Raw genomic sequence first — 12043 nt, forward strand, 5'->3', positions numbered from 1 at the left:
GCACCCAGAAATGAATCGTGAACCTATACGTAAATTACACGGCTCATTAACCGCAAATACGACTGGCCAGCACGAGCAGCTGATGCGTTTACGAAGGGCAGCTGTTATATCCACGATGAGCAGCTTTTTACGTTTGATTCGCGTGATGCCACCCACTGCGACAACAGGCATAGCGCAATCTCTTAATGCAGATCGCAGTCAGAGGCAGGGACAGCAGCAGATAATGATTGTAGAGCCTCATACCTCGAACTTTTCGCTTCAGTGACGCTAAATTTGTGTTTCCTTTGCTAAAAGCCTTTACCATGACGTCATGTGATAATTTCATTTCACCCCATATGTACTTCGACACCTTATTTAGGCACAACCTTATTCGGTATGTCCGTGAGGTTCGCTGGATCCCCGCGTTTCGTTCGCTGGTATTTGCCCGGTAAGGTTTTGAAGTTTCGGGGGCCGATGTAGCACTTACCTTACTGGGTGTGCTGAAGTGTGTTACTGAAGTGTTGAATCAGATACAGCCGCCTATTCAGGGTGAGAGGTACGTCCGTTGCTTTGAGGCTTTGCACATTTTCTAAATATACAGCGTCCTATGATTGGCTTGTGTGACAACTTATACAATGCTATAGAATATGATGCGACGATCGGAAAGGAAAGGTACGAAAGGATCAGATGGGTCCTGAGCAGTGCTGCGTATGAAGGTGCCCAACTAATGAACTATCAGGTGCCTTCTACAAACGTGTTGATCAGAACTGGCGTTTTGGTTATATGGGCCTACAATCTGAGCCTGGGCCTTTGCCAATGAACCTGGTCAAGTCCTGTGGTATCTATGTCTCCATTGTGTGTCTGAACAGGTTTTGAATGTGCTTGTGCTGGAAAGTGTACAACCTCAGCTGGTGGGCTATTCCATGTTTACCCACATACCCAATTTTTGTGGTAGTGCAATTTACAGTTGGCTTGTCAAGTTTGAAGGGTTGTCCTCAAGCCATTTTGGGGAAAATCCATTTGTCATGCTGATCACCTATCCAGCACTGGTGCACTGAATCTTAAAGCTGTGTATTTTGGACTGAGATCAGGCTAAATTAATTGCTCCGAATTTTCACATTTTTTACTTAAGAAATGAACATATTTGGCAGGGATGACATAGACCAGCCATTTTTGGCATGACATGTATTGCCTGCAGCCTGATCCATGAGTGCTGTGTTCCCTAGTGTCATGCTGGAATAGTTCATCAGGGTTGATTACCAGGTTACCTGTGGTTATCTGGTGCACCATGAGTATGGCTCCTCTACATCTCTTGGTAGTTGATGCTGGCAAATAAAAAACAATATAGCCTGGCATGGAAGGGCATTGGAGCAGAAGAGCAATCCAATCACTGGCAACCTGTGTGGAACAAGTTATGACTGACAAGAGTCCTAGCGTGTGGTTTTCTTATTTTCTATTGGTGTCCTCTTGTCACCCCTGAGTTGTGTCTTGTCAGGAATTTTTTCAGACAGCAACAACACCTCTGTGAGATGGCTAATAAACTGTAGCCATGTCTCCTTTGCGACAATGGTAGTGCAGCGATGGCAACTGGAGGCATTTGAAGCCTCTCACCCTATGGTCTCTGAGCCTCTCGGGGTATGGGCGGTGCCTATGGGTATGGGTATGGGTGGTGCCTCACTTCATAGACAAGGCACACAGCTTGGTGTTCAACCTGCTCCAGCCACTCCTGGTTCAGTCTGCCAAGTCCTGATGATGTTGCCATTCTCCAAATATGGACATACTAAGATCTCAAAGAGCAGTGGCAGCATGTAAATATCCATGTTGGCAAATGATGTTCTCAAAATTGCCAGCATCCATAAAACTTGTCTATTTCACCAGTGAGTTGCCCATTTTGATTTAAAGGAAAATTATGATGCAAAAATGGTTTGAGAGTCCTATTAAATGCAAAAGAATAAGAATACCATGGCTGCTTGTTATAATTCACTCAGATCATCACACGATGGTGCTATTTTACATCTATGATTTTATGAGTACAAAATGCCTGCTGCTGTTCATGATCTAAAACTGCCCTAACTGACTTAAGAGACACAAATTAGCATTGCCTGGTCTGCAGACCATTGTAGATTTTGATATCTTTCTAGGGCATAGCCAAAGGCAGGGTGCAACTTCTAATTTTGGGAAAATTATCAAAATTTTGGGGTGTAAGTAATTGAATCAGACTGTTCAGGGCATTATAATGTATTTTGTGATGCACAAGATTGGTGACATTGCTAGGGTGACAAAATCTGATGGCAAATGATATGTTTTGGGACAAGTAAGCTCACACAATCTAACCCAAATGGCATAGTTTGGATCCTATTTGGGGCAGGATTTGGTGGGCCCTAAAGATCTCATTGACTTGTTTGCCATAGCTTGCAGACTGCATCACCTCAGTGATGATGTGGTTCCAAACCAGACTGCAAAATTACACAGTGTGTTAAACATGTCTGGAGGTAATGCATCCTCCACAGCAACAATTTCAGCACATCCATGCTGTAAATTTGAGTGGTCATAAACTTTCAGTAATTCTAAGTAACTTTTAGTTAGTTTCCACACTCACCACCAACTTTAGGATGCAGAGAACAAGTTTCAAGGGATTTTTGTGTTTCAAAGTTAATTTTAAATAAACAGGCTGAGTCAAACTGCATTGAATTTTGAAATTGTAATAGCTTCATTGGATGGTTAGAGGTATGCTGTATAGCTGCTGAAATGCATAAGTTTGGCACACACACTATGGGAGGAAAAAGCTACTGCTGTCAACAGATGGAAGTAGTTGCACCAAGAGCTAGGAGCTCCTGATTGTTTCAACTGACTGCCATTGCAGCCCAGAATACAGTCCTTTTTGAACCACACCATGCACCAGGAGATATAGTTCCTGATTGTTTTGACCAACCGCCATTATTGCCCAGAATACAGTCCCCTCCAGCAAACAACCTGAATATGGTTCAGCTGTCAGCTGAGCAGCCACTGCGGGGTCATCAAACCTGTCGGCTCACCATCCCAAAATCCCACCCCAGAAACTGGATTTGTTCCCAGGTTGAGCACGCTGATGTTGCAGCACCAGATATATTTGTCGCTGTGTCACTGATCCCCGGTCGGATATATTTTGCCACAGTTTCCTGTGTCATGGTGCCAGGGATCTGTTGCATGGATGGATTTTGGGTGACTGGGCCTAACATATTGCCATTGTTATAAATGTGGTTTGTGCTACTTATGTGTAGAATGAAGTGTAATCTTTGAAGAGCATACAGCTGATGGAAATTAGCTGATGTGTGACTTCATTTCAACATTCAGCTTCTCGAGTGTAATGCGTGGTGATATTGTTCATGCTACTACACACCCAGCTTGGGGTTCACTGCTTGCTGCCCCTCCCTTTGGTTAAAAGCGGCCAATCAGCAACGAGCTGGGCGGCGGTCAGGCTTGGCAAAAGTGCTGGACTGGATAGATGTCTTGGTTGGGGGGTCAAAGGGCAGCTGATTAGCGCCAAAGAATTGTGTGCGGAGGTCTCCAGAGAGGCCAGGATTCGGGAAGCACAAACTTATGTCGACATCCTGCACACCCTATGCGGTGAATTTTGGAATTTTGCATTGGAGCAGGGGCCAGGATGAGACTCTCGAATTCTGGGTGCATGTAGCATATACTTGACACTTAGTGTTGCATGGCATGATCCAGTCTTCCATAAGCGTCCAGTTGAGGGTGCACAGTGTAAATATAAATTGATGCCACCAGAATTCTGGCCCTCAGCCAGCTGCTGCATGCATACCAATTTTTTGGCAGCCAATCTGTTGTCCTCTGGCCCAAGACCCAGACAGTTGGAGGTTGAGCTTGACCCCATCTGGCCATTGTTCCATGTCAGAAGCGCCTAAATGCTCAGTTGACGGACGGACTCGGTGCTGATTGGCTGATTGGCTGCTGGTGGCTTGAGTGAGCAGAGGAGCAGCAGTCAATGACAAGTGTGCAGTGAAAAGAAAAATATCAACATCTATGCCACCCAAGTAGCTGAATATTGAAACACTGGCTCACTTTCTCTTACCTTTTGGCGTGAAATAAAAAAATAGCATGGCCAGCGAGTGCAAAAATATATGTTTTAAATGTGCTTGGGGTATTTCAGCATTTGTGCTGACCTTGAGCACTGCTCTGTTTACAGGACTGTGGATCAGCCATGTACATAGCTGTGGAGGGATGTGGCCATGGTGAGCTTGATGGCATCTATGCAGCTATTCAGCATGTGGAGAAAGTCCGCTCAATCAAAGTTGATTTGCTCATCATCTGCGGAGACTTCCAGGCCACCAGAAACCCAGATGATCTGCAATGCATGGCTGTCCCACCCAAGTACTATACTATGGGTACCTTTTACAAGTAAGTGTGCTAGCATGTGACTTAAAGTTGGCTTGTTTGGATGGAAACTTTTGTTAAGCCCTTTGGATTGTACCAAAGGAAATGTGTGTACTTACTGCTATTCTGAGTCTTATTGGCTGGAAATTACAGGTGTTTTTTTGTTGGAATGGGTAAAAAATCATTGCAATATTTACCAATGCTGTGAGCAATAAAACCTTGCAAATGACACCTTGGAGATTCATTTGAAATAACTCGGTTCATGTCACGCACATGCTGCATGCAATTTATGGCATTTGCTGCTGTTTCTGCCCTAACAAATCATCTCATGTAATATTGTGGATGCAGCTGCTGACCCGACCCACGTCCACTGTCAGGTAGCACAGCCACAGATCTGACCCACGCCTACACTGCTGCAGATATGAGCGCCTGCACCGCCAAGTAGCACTGCTGCATACCTGACCTGTGCTCCACCACCAGGTACTACTGTGGCCAGCTGACGGCGCCCGTGCTCACGCTCGTGGTCGGTGGAAACCACGAGGCCTCCAACTACATGCAGTCACTGGCGTACGGCGGCTGGCTGGCGCCCAACATCTACTTCGTCGGCTACGCGTCCGTGCTGCGCTTCGGCAGCCTGCGGATTGGAGCGCTGTCCGGCATCTACAACGGCCACGACTACCTCAAGGGCCACCACGAGCGGCCTCCGTACGACCGCAGCACCATGCGCTCCGCCTACCACGTGCGCAACGTCGACACCTTCAGGCTGAAGCAGGTGAGGCCCGGTGGAGGGTCGGTCGTCGCTGGGGGTCTTCAGGAGGCAAGGCTGAGAGCGATGGCGTTGGAGATCAAGGTCAAGGGTGGGACGGAGCGGTGGCACGGGCTGCCACCGTGTCGCCGGTGGTGGCCGGAGCAGAGTTTGCTGCGATGTGGGACATTGTGTCCGCGCTCATGGCGCGGCCAAGGTGTGGCAGCTTGGTCTGTGAGGTGCGACGTACGGCCACGCGCTAGAACCGGTCCGTTTCCGTTTCCAGTTGACTCCGGATATGGACATTTTTATATCACACGACTGGCCTCGCGGTGTTTATCACCATGGTAACGTGGAGCAACTGCTGAGCAAAAAGCCCTTCTTCCGGTAAGGATCGTGCAGTCCTCGCCGTCCATTTTGAGCGGACGCATGCTGTGCCTCGAACATTCACCCCTTATTGCGAGTGGCATCAGCTGGTGGATGCGTTCGCTACTGGCGACGCTTTGTACGCTTATGCTGTGTCAAGATGCAACGAACGTGATCTTCACTTGCTATCCGGACTGGTCGGACCCCCCTTCCAATGCGAAATAGTGAAAGATTGTATTTTTCATTCGCAACATCATATTCAGAACTCTTGGGTCCGTACTTTGAGCCTGTGTCCCACCTTTGGTGCCTCTGTTTGACTCCATCGGCATGCTTCCCTGCCTCGCCCAGTGAGCAGGTGGATCCTGCGCTCGCACCTGACGCCGCCTCCCTTGGACTCCCAATGATGTCCCCTTGACCCAGCTTGTAAGGAGGTGGGGTCTGTGCTTCCCCCTCGACGCCACCACCCGGCTCTCGCCTGGCGCCCTCCACCCGTGCCTGGCTGTGACCAGACCGAGTCGCCCCCGACGCCGTCGCCCGGCGCCCTCCTAACGCCCGTCCGCTGTCGTCCTCCACCGGTGCCTGGCTGTCACCGGACCGAACCGGCAGCCCGCCCCCGACGCCGTCGCCCGGCACCTTCCTAACGCCCGTCCGCTGTCGTCCGCCCGTGCCAGGCTGTGACCAGACCGAGTCGGCAGCCCGCCCCCAACGCCGTCACCCGGCGCCCTCCTAACGCCCGTCCGCTGTCGCGGCCAGCGACGAGGTCGAGTCCAACAAGCTCGGCTCGCGGCCGGCTGAGGAGCTGTTGAAGCGGCTGCAGCCACGCTTCTGGTTCGCCGCCCACCTGCACGTGAAGTTCTCGGCGCTGGTGCAGCACGAACCGGTGGCTGGCGATGGCTCGGCCGCGAACGCGGCCGACACCTCCCGGGCAGGCGACGTGGATGCTGAGAAGGTGCGGGAGCGGTCTTCGGCCGCGCCGCATGGTGGTATTTAAAGAGCTGCAGCTCTGGTGCAAACGTCCTCGTGCTCAACGTAGCTGGCAAATGTGACTCTAGTTTGGCTGAGACATTGGCTATTTTTCCGCCCATTGGAACTGCATTTTATCGGCTTTGTGTTCTCAAGTCAACATATTTTTCCTGCATGACCCCACGGCCGCAATAGTCCAATAGTCCAATTCTCTCGGTGTTTGGTGTTCCCATGTCTCATGCAGGCCACTCTTTGCAGGCAGCCACGAGCGGCACGGCCGCCGCAGCGCGCACCACCCGGTTTCTGGCCCTGGACAAGTGTCTGCCGCGCAGGAGATACATGCAGGTGTGTGCCTCCGAGACCTGCCAGAGCGCTCGCCGTACCATTTCGGGGCGTTCGGGGACGTGCTCCGCGTTGTTCTGGTTGCGTTGATCGGCTATACTTTCTCTGTCGACACATGATCCATGCGACTGTTGACTGTCGACGTGCCAGGATCGGTCACGAAAGGGGGGGGGGGGGGGGGGCGGACGGTTCGGCCTTAGTGATGTCACTTTTCTGGCCGCACCGTGCGTGCGATCGGAGGACCAATGGAGCGCCCCCTGCATCCTGCGTACCCGAGCCATCACGACTGCGGGCGCGGACGCTCGGCGCGCCATCGGTCCGTGTCCTCCTCGCCTCGAGCCGGGTCCGCCGTTCGTCCCCGCGGCAGCCCGGCGCGCCATCGGTCCGTGTCCTCGCCTCGAGCCGGGTCCGCTGTTCATCCCCGCGGCGGCCGCGCGCTGCCCGGCGTCGACTTCGGCTGACGTGAGGCCGGGGACTGAGCCGTGACGCCGCGGCCGCCGGCAGATCCTGGAGTTGGGCGACGGACCGACCGAGCTCAGCTACGACCTCGAGTGGCTGACTGTCCTGCGGACGACCGATCACCTGACCAGCGTGTCGGCCGCCCCCCAGTACATGCCCGGACCCGGCTGTAACCAGAGGTGAGCGCCGGTCCGAGGGTGGCGCTCTGGGAGCGGGGTGAGAGACGACGGGACTCGGCTGTAGCTAGAGGTGAGCACCGACCCGAAGGGGACACGGGGAACGGGGTGGGAGAGGACCGGACCCTTGTTTGCTGCCAGAGGTGAAACCCGGCTGTAGCCAGAGGTGAGCGCCGGTCCGAGGGTGGCGCGCTGGGAGTGGGGTAGGAGACGACCGGACCCTTGGTTGTCGCCAGAGGTGAGACCCGGCTGTAGCCAGAGGTGAGCGCCGGTCCGAGGGTGGCGCGCTGGGAGTGGGGTAGGAGACGACCGGACCCTTGGTTGTCGCCAGAGGTGAGACCCGGCTGTAGCCAGAGGTGAGCGCCGGCCCGAGGGAGACGACCGGACCCACGCCTGTCGTCAGAGATGAGCCGACCCGAGGGTGGCGCGCTGGGAGTGGGGTAAGAAACGGCTGGACCCTTGTTTGTCGCGGGGCAAAAGCCGGCTGGACCCGATTGCCGCCGTAAGCAGGGGTGAGACCGGCTCGGACCCGGCCGTAACCAAAGGCGAGGCCAGCTCGGACCCTGCCGTAACCAGAGGTTAACTCCCCAACGATGGGAATAGTGGTAAGAGGCCTGGTATATAACTGCAACGGGTTCCGACCTGTCATCGATCAGCTGGTTGTTCCGACTGACTACCTGACCTGCCACTCCGCTCCCTGCTGTCCCTGCTTGTGCCCCACGCGTCTTCCTGTGCGCCAATGGCCGCGTTGCCCTGCCCGCTGCCGGTGCGACCTGTGTCACTCTGACCGTCGCGCTGGTCGTTGTGCTGCAGGTTCGACTTTCATCCGAGCGCGGAGGAGCTGGCGGCCACGACGGCCGCCTGGGGTGCCGATCTGCTCGTGCCGCGCGACTTCGCCGTCACGGCGCCGCCGTACGACGGCCACTCGGACATCCGGTGCGGCCGGCAGCCGGCGGCCGCCACCGACCCGCAGACGAGCCGCTTCTGCGCCCGGCTCGGAGTACGGGTCAGTGACGGCGGCGGAGGGGTCCGGCGGGCTGGGTTGGGTGGAGCAGGGGGCTGAGAGAAAGGGGGTTTTACGTGGAGCGGTGAAATGTGGTCGTGTGTACAGGGTTGCGGTGTAAGCTGTTGACGATGCTGAATGTTGAATGGTGGTATGAATGCATGGATGAATGAATGACGGAATGAGTGAGTGAGTGAGTGAGTGAGTGAGTGAGTGAGTGAGTGAGTGAGTGAGTGAGTGAGTGAGTGAGTGAGTGAGTGAGGGTGAGTGAGTGAGTGCGTGCGTGGCGTTGCGTGCGTGCGTGCGTGCGTGCGTGCGTGCGTGCGTGCGTGCGTGCGTGCGTGCGTGCGTGCGTGCGTGCGTGCGTGCGTGCGTGGGTGGGTGAGTGAGTGAGTGAGTGAGTGAGTGAGTGAGTGAGTGAGTGAGTGAGTGAGTGAGTGAGTGAGTGAGTGAGTGAGTGAGTGAGTGAGTGAGTGAGTGAGTGAGTGAGTGAGTGAGTGAGTGAGCGAGCGAGCGAGTTATAGACGGTGATGTTGACTTTTATAATGATAATACATGAATAAAATGGATGCTCGTGATGACGTTGACTTTGTTCTGATGCCGGTCGTGTTATTATTTTTTGCCTATTTCTGAAGCTGCGGATGTGTTAAGTCTGTCATAAAAATATCTCTGCGTGCGTGTTTGTCTTGTCACGTTCATGCGTCTTTCTCTGGCACGGCGTCACTGCCGCAAGTCAGTCCTGTTGGAGGACCGCTCCGCTGTCTCGGCGGCGTGTCATATGCAGGCCATCCTTCGCGATCATTTCTCGCGACGTTGGCCGGTAACGAGTCCTCACCGCGCCACTCACCGGCGCCGCCGCTGACGCCGGCCTGCCCGCCGCTAGGACCCGATGCGGCTGCTGTGCAGCGGCGAGGCGGCGGCCGGCGCGCCCCGGCTGCTGGCGCCGGCCGACCCGGCGCAGGCGGACATCACGCTCGACTGCGACCGCACGCTAGACCCGGACGGCGGCGGCGACCCGGCCGAGATCGCGCTGGACGAGGATGAGGACGAGGATGAGGACGAAGACGCCATGTTCGTGATCGACCGGCGCGGCACGGGCGCGCCGCGGACGGCGCTCACCCTCCCGCCGGTCAGGCAGAAGGCAGCGCCGCTGGACGACGCAACGACCGGCACTGTGACGCCCGCCTCGCCAGCGGTTGCGCCGGTGACAATGGCCGTTACGCCCGCCTCGCCGGCCGTGGCACCGGTGACGCTAGCAGTTACGCCCGCCTCGCCAGGTGTCACGCCGGTGACGCTGGCCGTTACCCCTGCCTCGCCAGGTGTGATGCCGGTGACGCTGGCCGTTACGCCCGCCTCGCCAGGTGTCACGCCGGTGACGCTGGCCGTTACCCCTGCCTCGCCAGATGTCACGCCGGTGACGCTGGCCGTTACGCCCGCCTCGCCAGGTGTCACGCCGGCGACGCCCGTCGTCACGTCCGGGTCGGCCACTGCCGCCACGCCGAGCCAGACGCCCGCTAAGAAGTTCAAACGCCGCAACCAGGCCATCTACGGGGCGGAGGCGGACGGTTGAGCGTCGACCCAACAGCGGCCGACGGGACGTGGCCGTGTCCACGCCGAGCGCGCGCCTCGGTGGACGTCGTCCCGCCGCTCCAGCTGCCTCTGTTGGGACCGACGGGCGGCGCGCGTGGACCCTGAGTCAGGCAGACGTGGCTGAAGCGGAGGGGATCTGTGCTCTCCGGGTGGAGTTTGATCGTTGCTGACGGGGCCTCGAACGGAATCACTGTACAAAACGAGTACAAGTTCCGGCGTGCGGGGATGCGGTACCATTGTTTCAACAGCGGAGCCCACCGCGCGCTGGTGGGAGACGTGCGCACGCCGGCATGTGTTACGTTCATCACCTCGTCTTTTTCACGGTCATCCGTCATCAGTTTGTGTGGTTTTCACGGCTTTTCAGTTGTGCAACTGTGCATTCCGTGAATCGGAAAGTGATGAGTGGGCTATGGGTGCATCGCGTTTTGCACGCATTGGCATCAACTGAAGGTTTTACGTCATCATGATTCAATAGTGGTGTGTCCCTCTCACCAACTGAGCAACGGTGGTGCCTGTGTGGAATAACGTGACAAGCTTACGCCCGTCAGAAAAGGAATAATACATTGCCGTGGTGACTGTCAGATCACCACACGAACGGTGACTGAATTCCTCGTACAGAGGAATACGTCGTCAGTTTTTGTGGTCTTCAAGGAGGCACCAGGCACAACAGCTACAGATGTTTTAGATGCCCGATATTTTTTGTATTTATCACCCCTGCGAAAGCAGTTTGCCGCAGCGTATCGGTGCGTATTGCCCGAGTGGTTGCCGCCTGGCGCTCTCACACGCGGGCCTGAATTCGAACTCCGACTGCGTCGAACCCTGAACGTTTCTTGACACTGCTGGCGCTCCGTAACGAGCGCGTGACGCCGCGTTTCCTTTTCGCAAAGTGGCATGACCGAACAGCGGAATGCAACGATCTCGTGTGCGGTTGGGATGTAGAGAAGACAAATGCTCGGCTTCCTGATGGTGTGTCCCAGCTTGCGATAAGGAGCCGTCCATGTACTGGGCTACGCACGGGGCGGGAGGTTTGTGGGGAGTGCATCAAAGCGTAATAGTGGGGAGGGGGTCGGACAGCGTTACGCTCATTTGTGGTTGGGAATCATGCGCAAGTCATTTTAAAGTGCTCTGAAACGTCAAAGCCAGATACCCTTAGCTTCCTCTCGTGATAAGCAGCACGCCCGTCCTTGTCTCGTTCTCCTCCAACTCAGAGCGGGCCCAAAGGGACGTTGCATTTTTGGGATGTTACGATTGGAACTTCCCTTTCCAGAGCGTTACGCTGAACACAGTGTAAACACGAAGAGGGGGGAGGGCACCAAACGTAGGGAGTGCGTAACTAAGGGAGAGGGAGTTGAAAAAATGGCCAAAGACCGTTTTCTCCACGCGACCTTGCCGCCGACGTTCACGATGATCGGTGCACTGCTCCACCCCGACGCCACCGATGATGCGGATTCAGCGCGAGCGAGTGACGAAGCAGGCGGCATGACACCGCTGCATTAAAGATCCCGGTTCGGAGGATAAGGATATAAGGAGGAAGATATTTGCGATAAGGAGCCGTCCATGTACTGGGCTACGCACGGGGCGGGAGGTTTGTGGGGAGTGCATCAAAGCGTAATAGTGGGGAGGGGGTCGGACAGCGTTACGCTCATTTGTGGTTGGGAATCATGCGCAAGTCATTTTAAAGTGCTCTGAAACGTCAAAGCCAGATACCCTTAGCTTCCTCTCGTGATAAGCAGCACGCCCGTCCTTGTCTCGTTCTCCTCCAACTCAGAGCGGGCCCAAAGGGACGTTGCATTTTTGGGATGTTACGATTGGAACTTCCCTTTCCAGAGCGTTACGCTGAACACAGTGTAAACACGAAGAGGGGGGAGGGCACCAAACGTAGGGAGTGCGTAACTAAGGGAGAGGGAGTTGAAAAAATGGCCAAAGACCGTTTTCTCCACGCGACCTTGCCGCCGACGTTCACGATGATCGGTGCACTGCTCCACCCCGACGCCACCGATGATGCGGATTCAGCGCGAGCGAGTGACGAAGCAGGCGGCATGACAC

At 55.2% G+C, this 12043-nt stretch overlaps 1 protein-coding gene across 1 annotated transcript; it reads left to right on the forward strand.

The window, feature by feature from the left end:
• Window positions 1-433: 433 nt before the first annotated feature.
• On the forward strand, window positions 434-9977 carry ldbr (lariat debranching enzyme). Its single transcript, XM_037212634.1, has 11 exons — window positions 434-535; window positions 4166-4211; window positions 4834-5125; window positions 5385-5485; window positions 6218-6413; window positions 6686-6772; window positions 7274-7407; window positions 8218-8410; window positions 9369-9504; window positions 9769-9833; window positions 9915-9977. The coding sequence occupies exons 2-11, from the start codon at window positions 4201-4203 to the stop codon at window positions 9975-9977; spliced, it is 1278 nt and encodes a 425-aa protein (XP_037068529.1). The 5' UTR covers window positions 434-535; window positions 4166-4200.
• The last annotated feature ends 2066 nt before the right edge of the window (window positions 9978-12043 follow it).

The sequence above is a fragment of the Pollicipes pollicipes genome, unplaced genomic scaffold (genome assembly GCF_011947565.3).
Source record: "Pollicipes pollicipes isolate AB1234 unplaced genomic scaffold, Ppol_2.1 Scaffold_3087;HRSCAF=3621_pilon_pilon_pilon, whole genome shotgun sequence".
Lineage (NCBI taxonomy): Eukaryota > Metazoa > Arthropoda > Thecostraca > Pollicipedomorpha > Pollicipedidae > Pollicipes > Pollicipes pollicipes.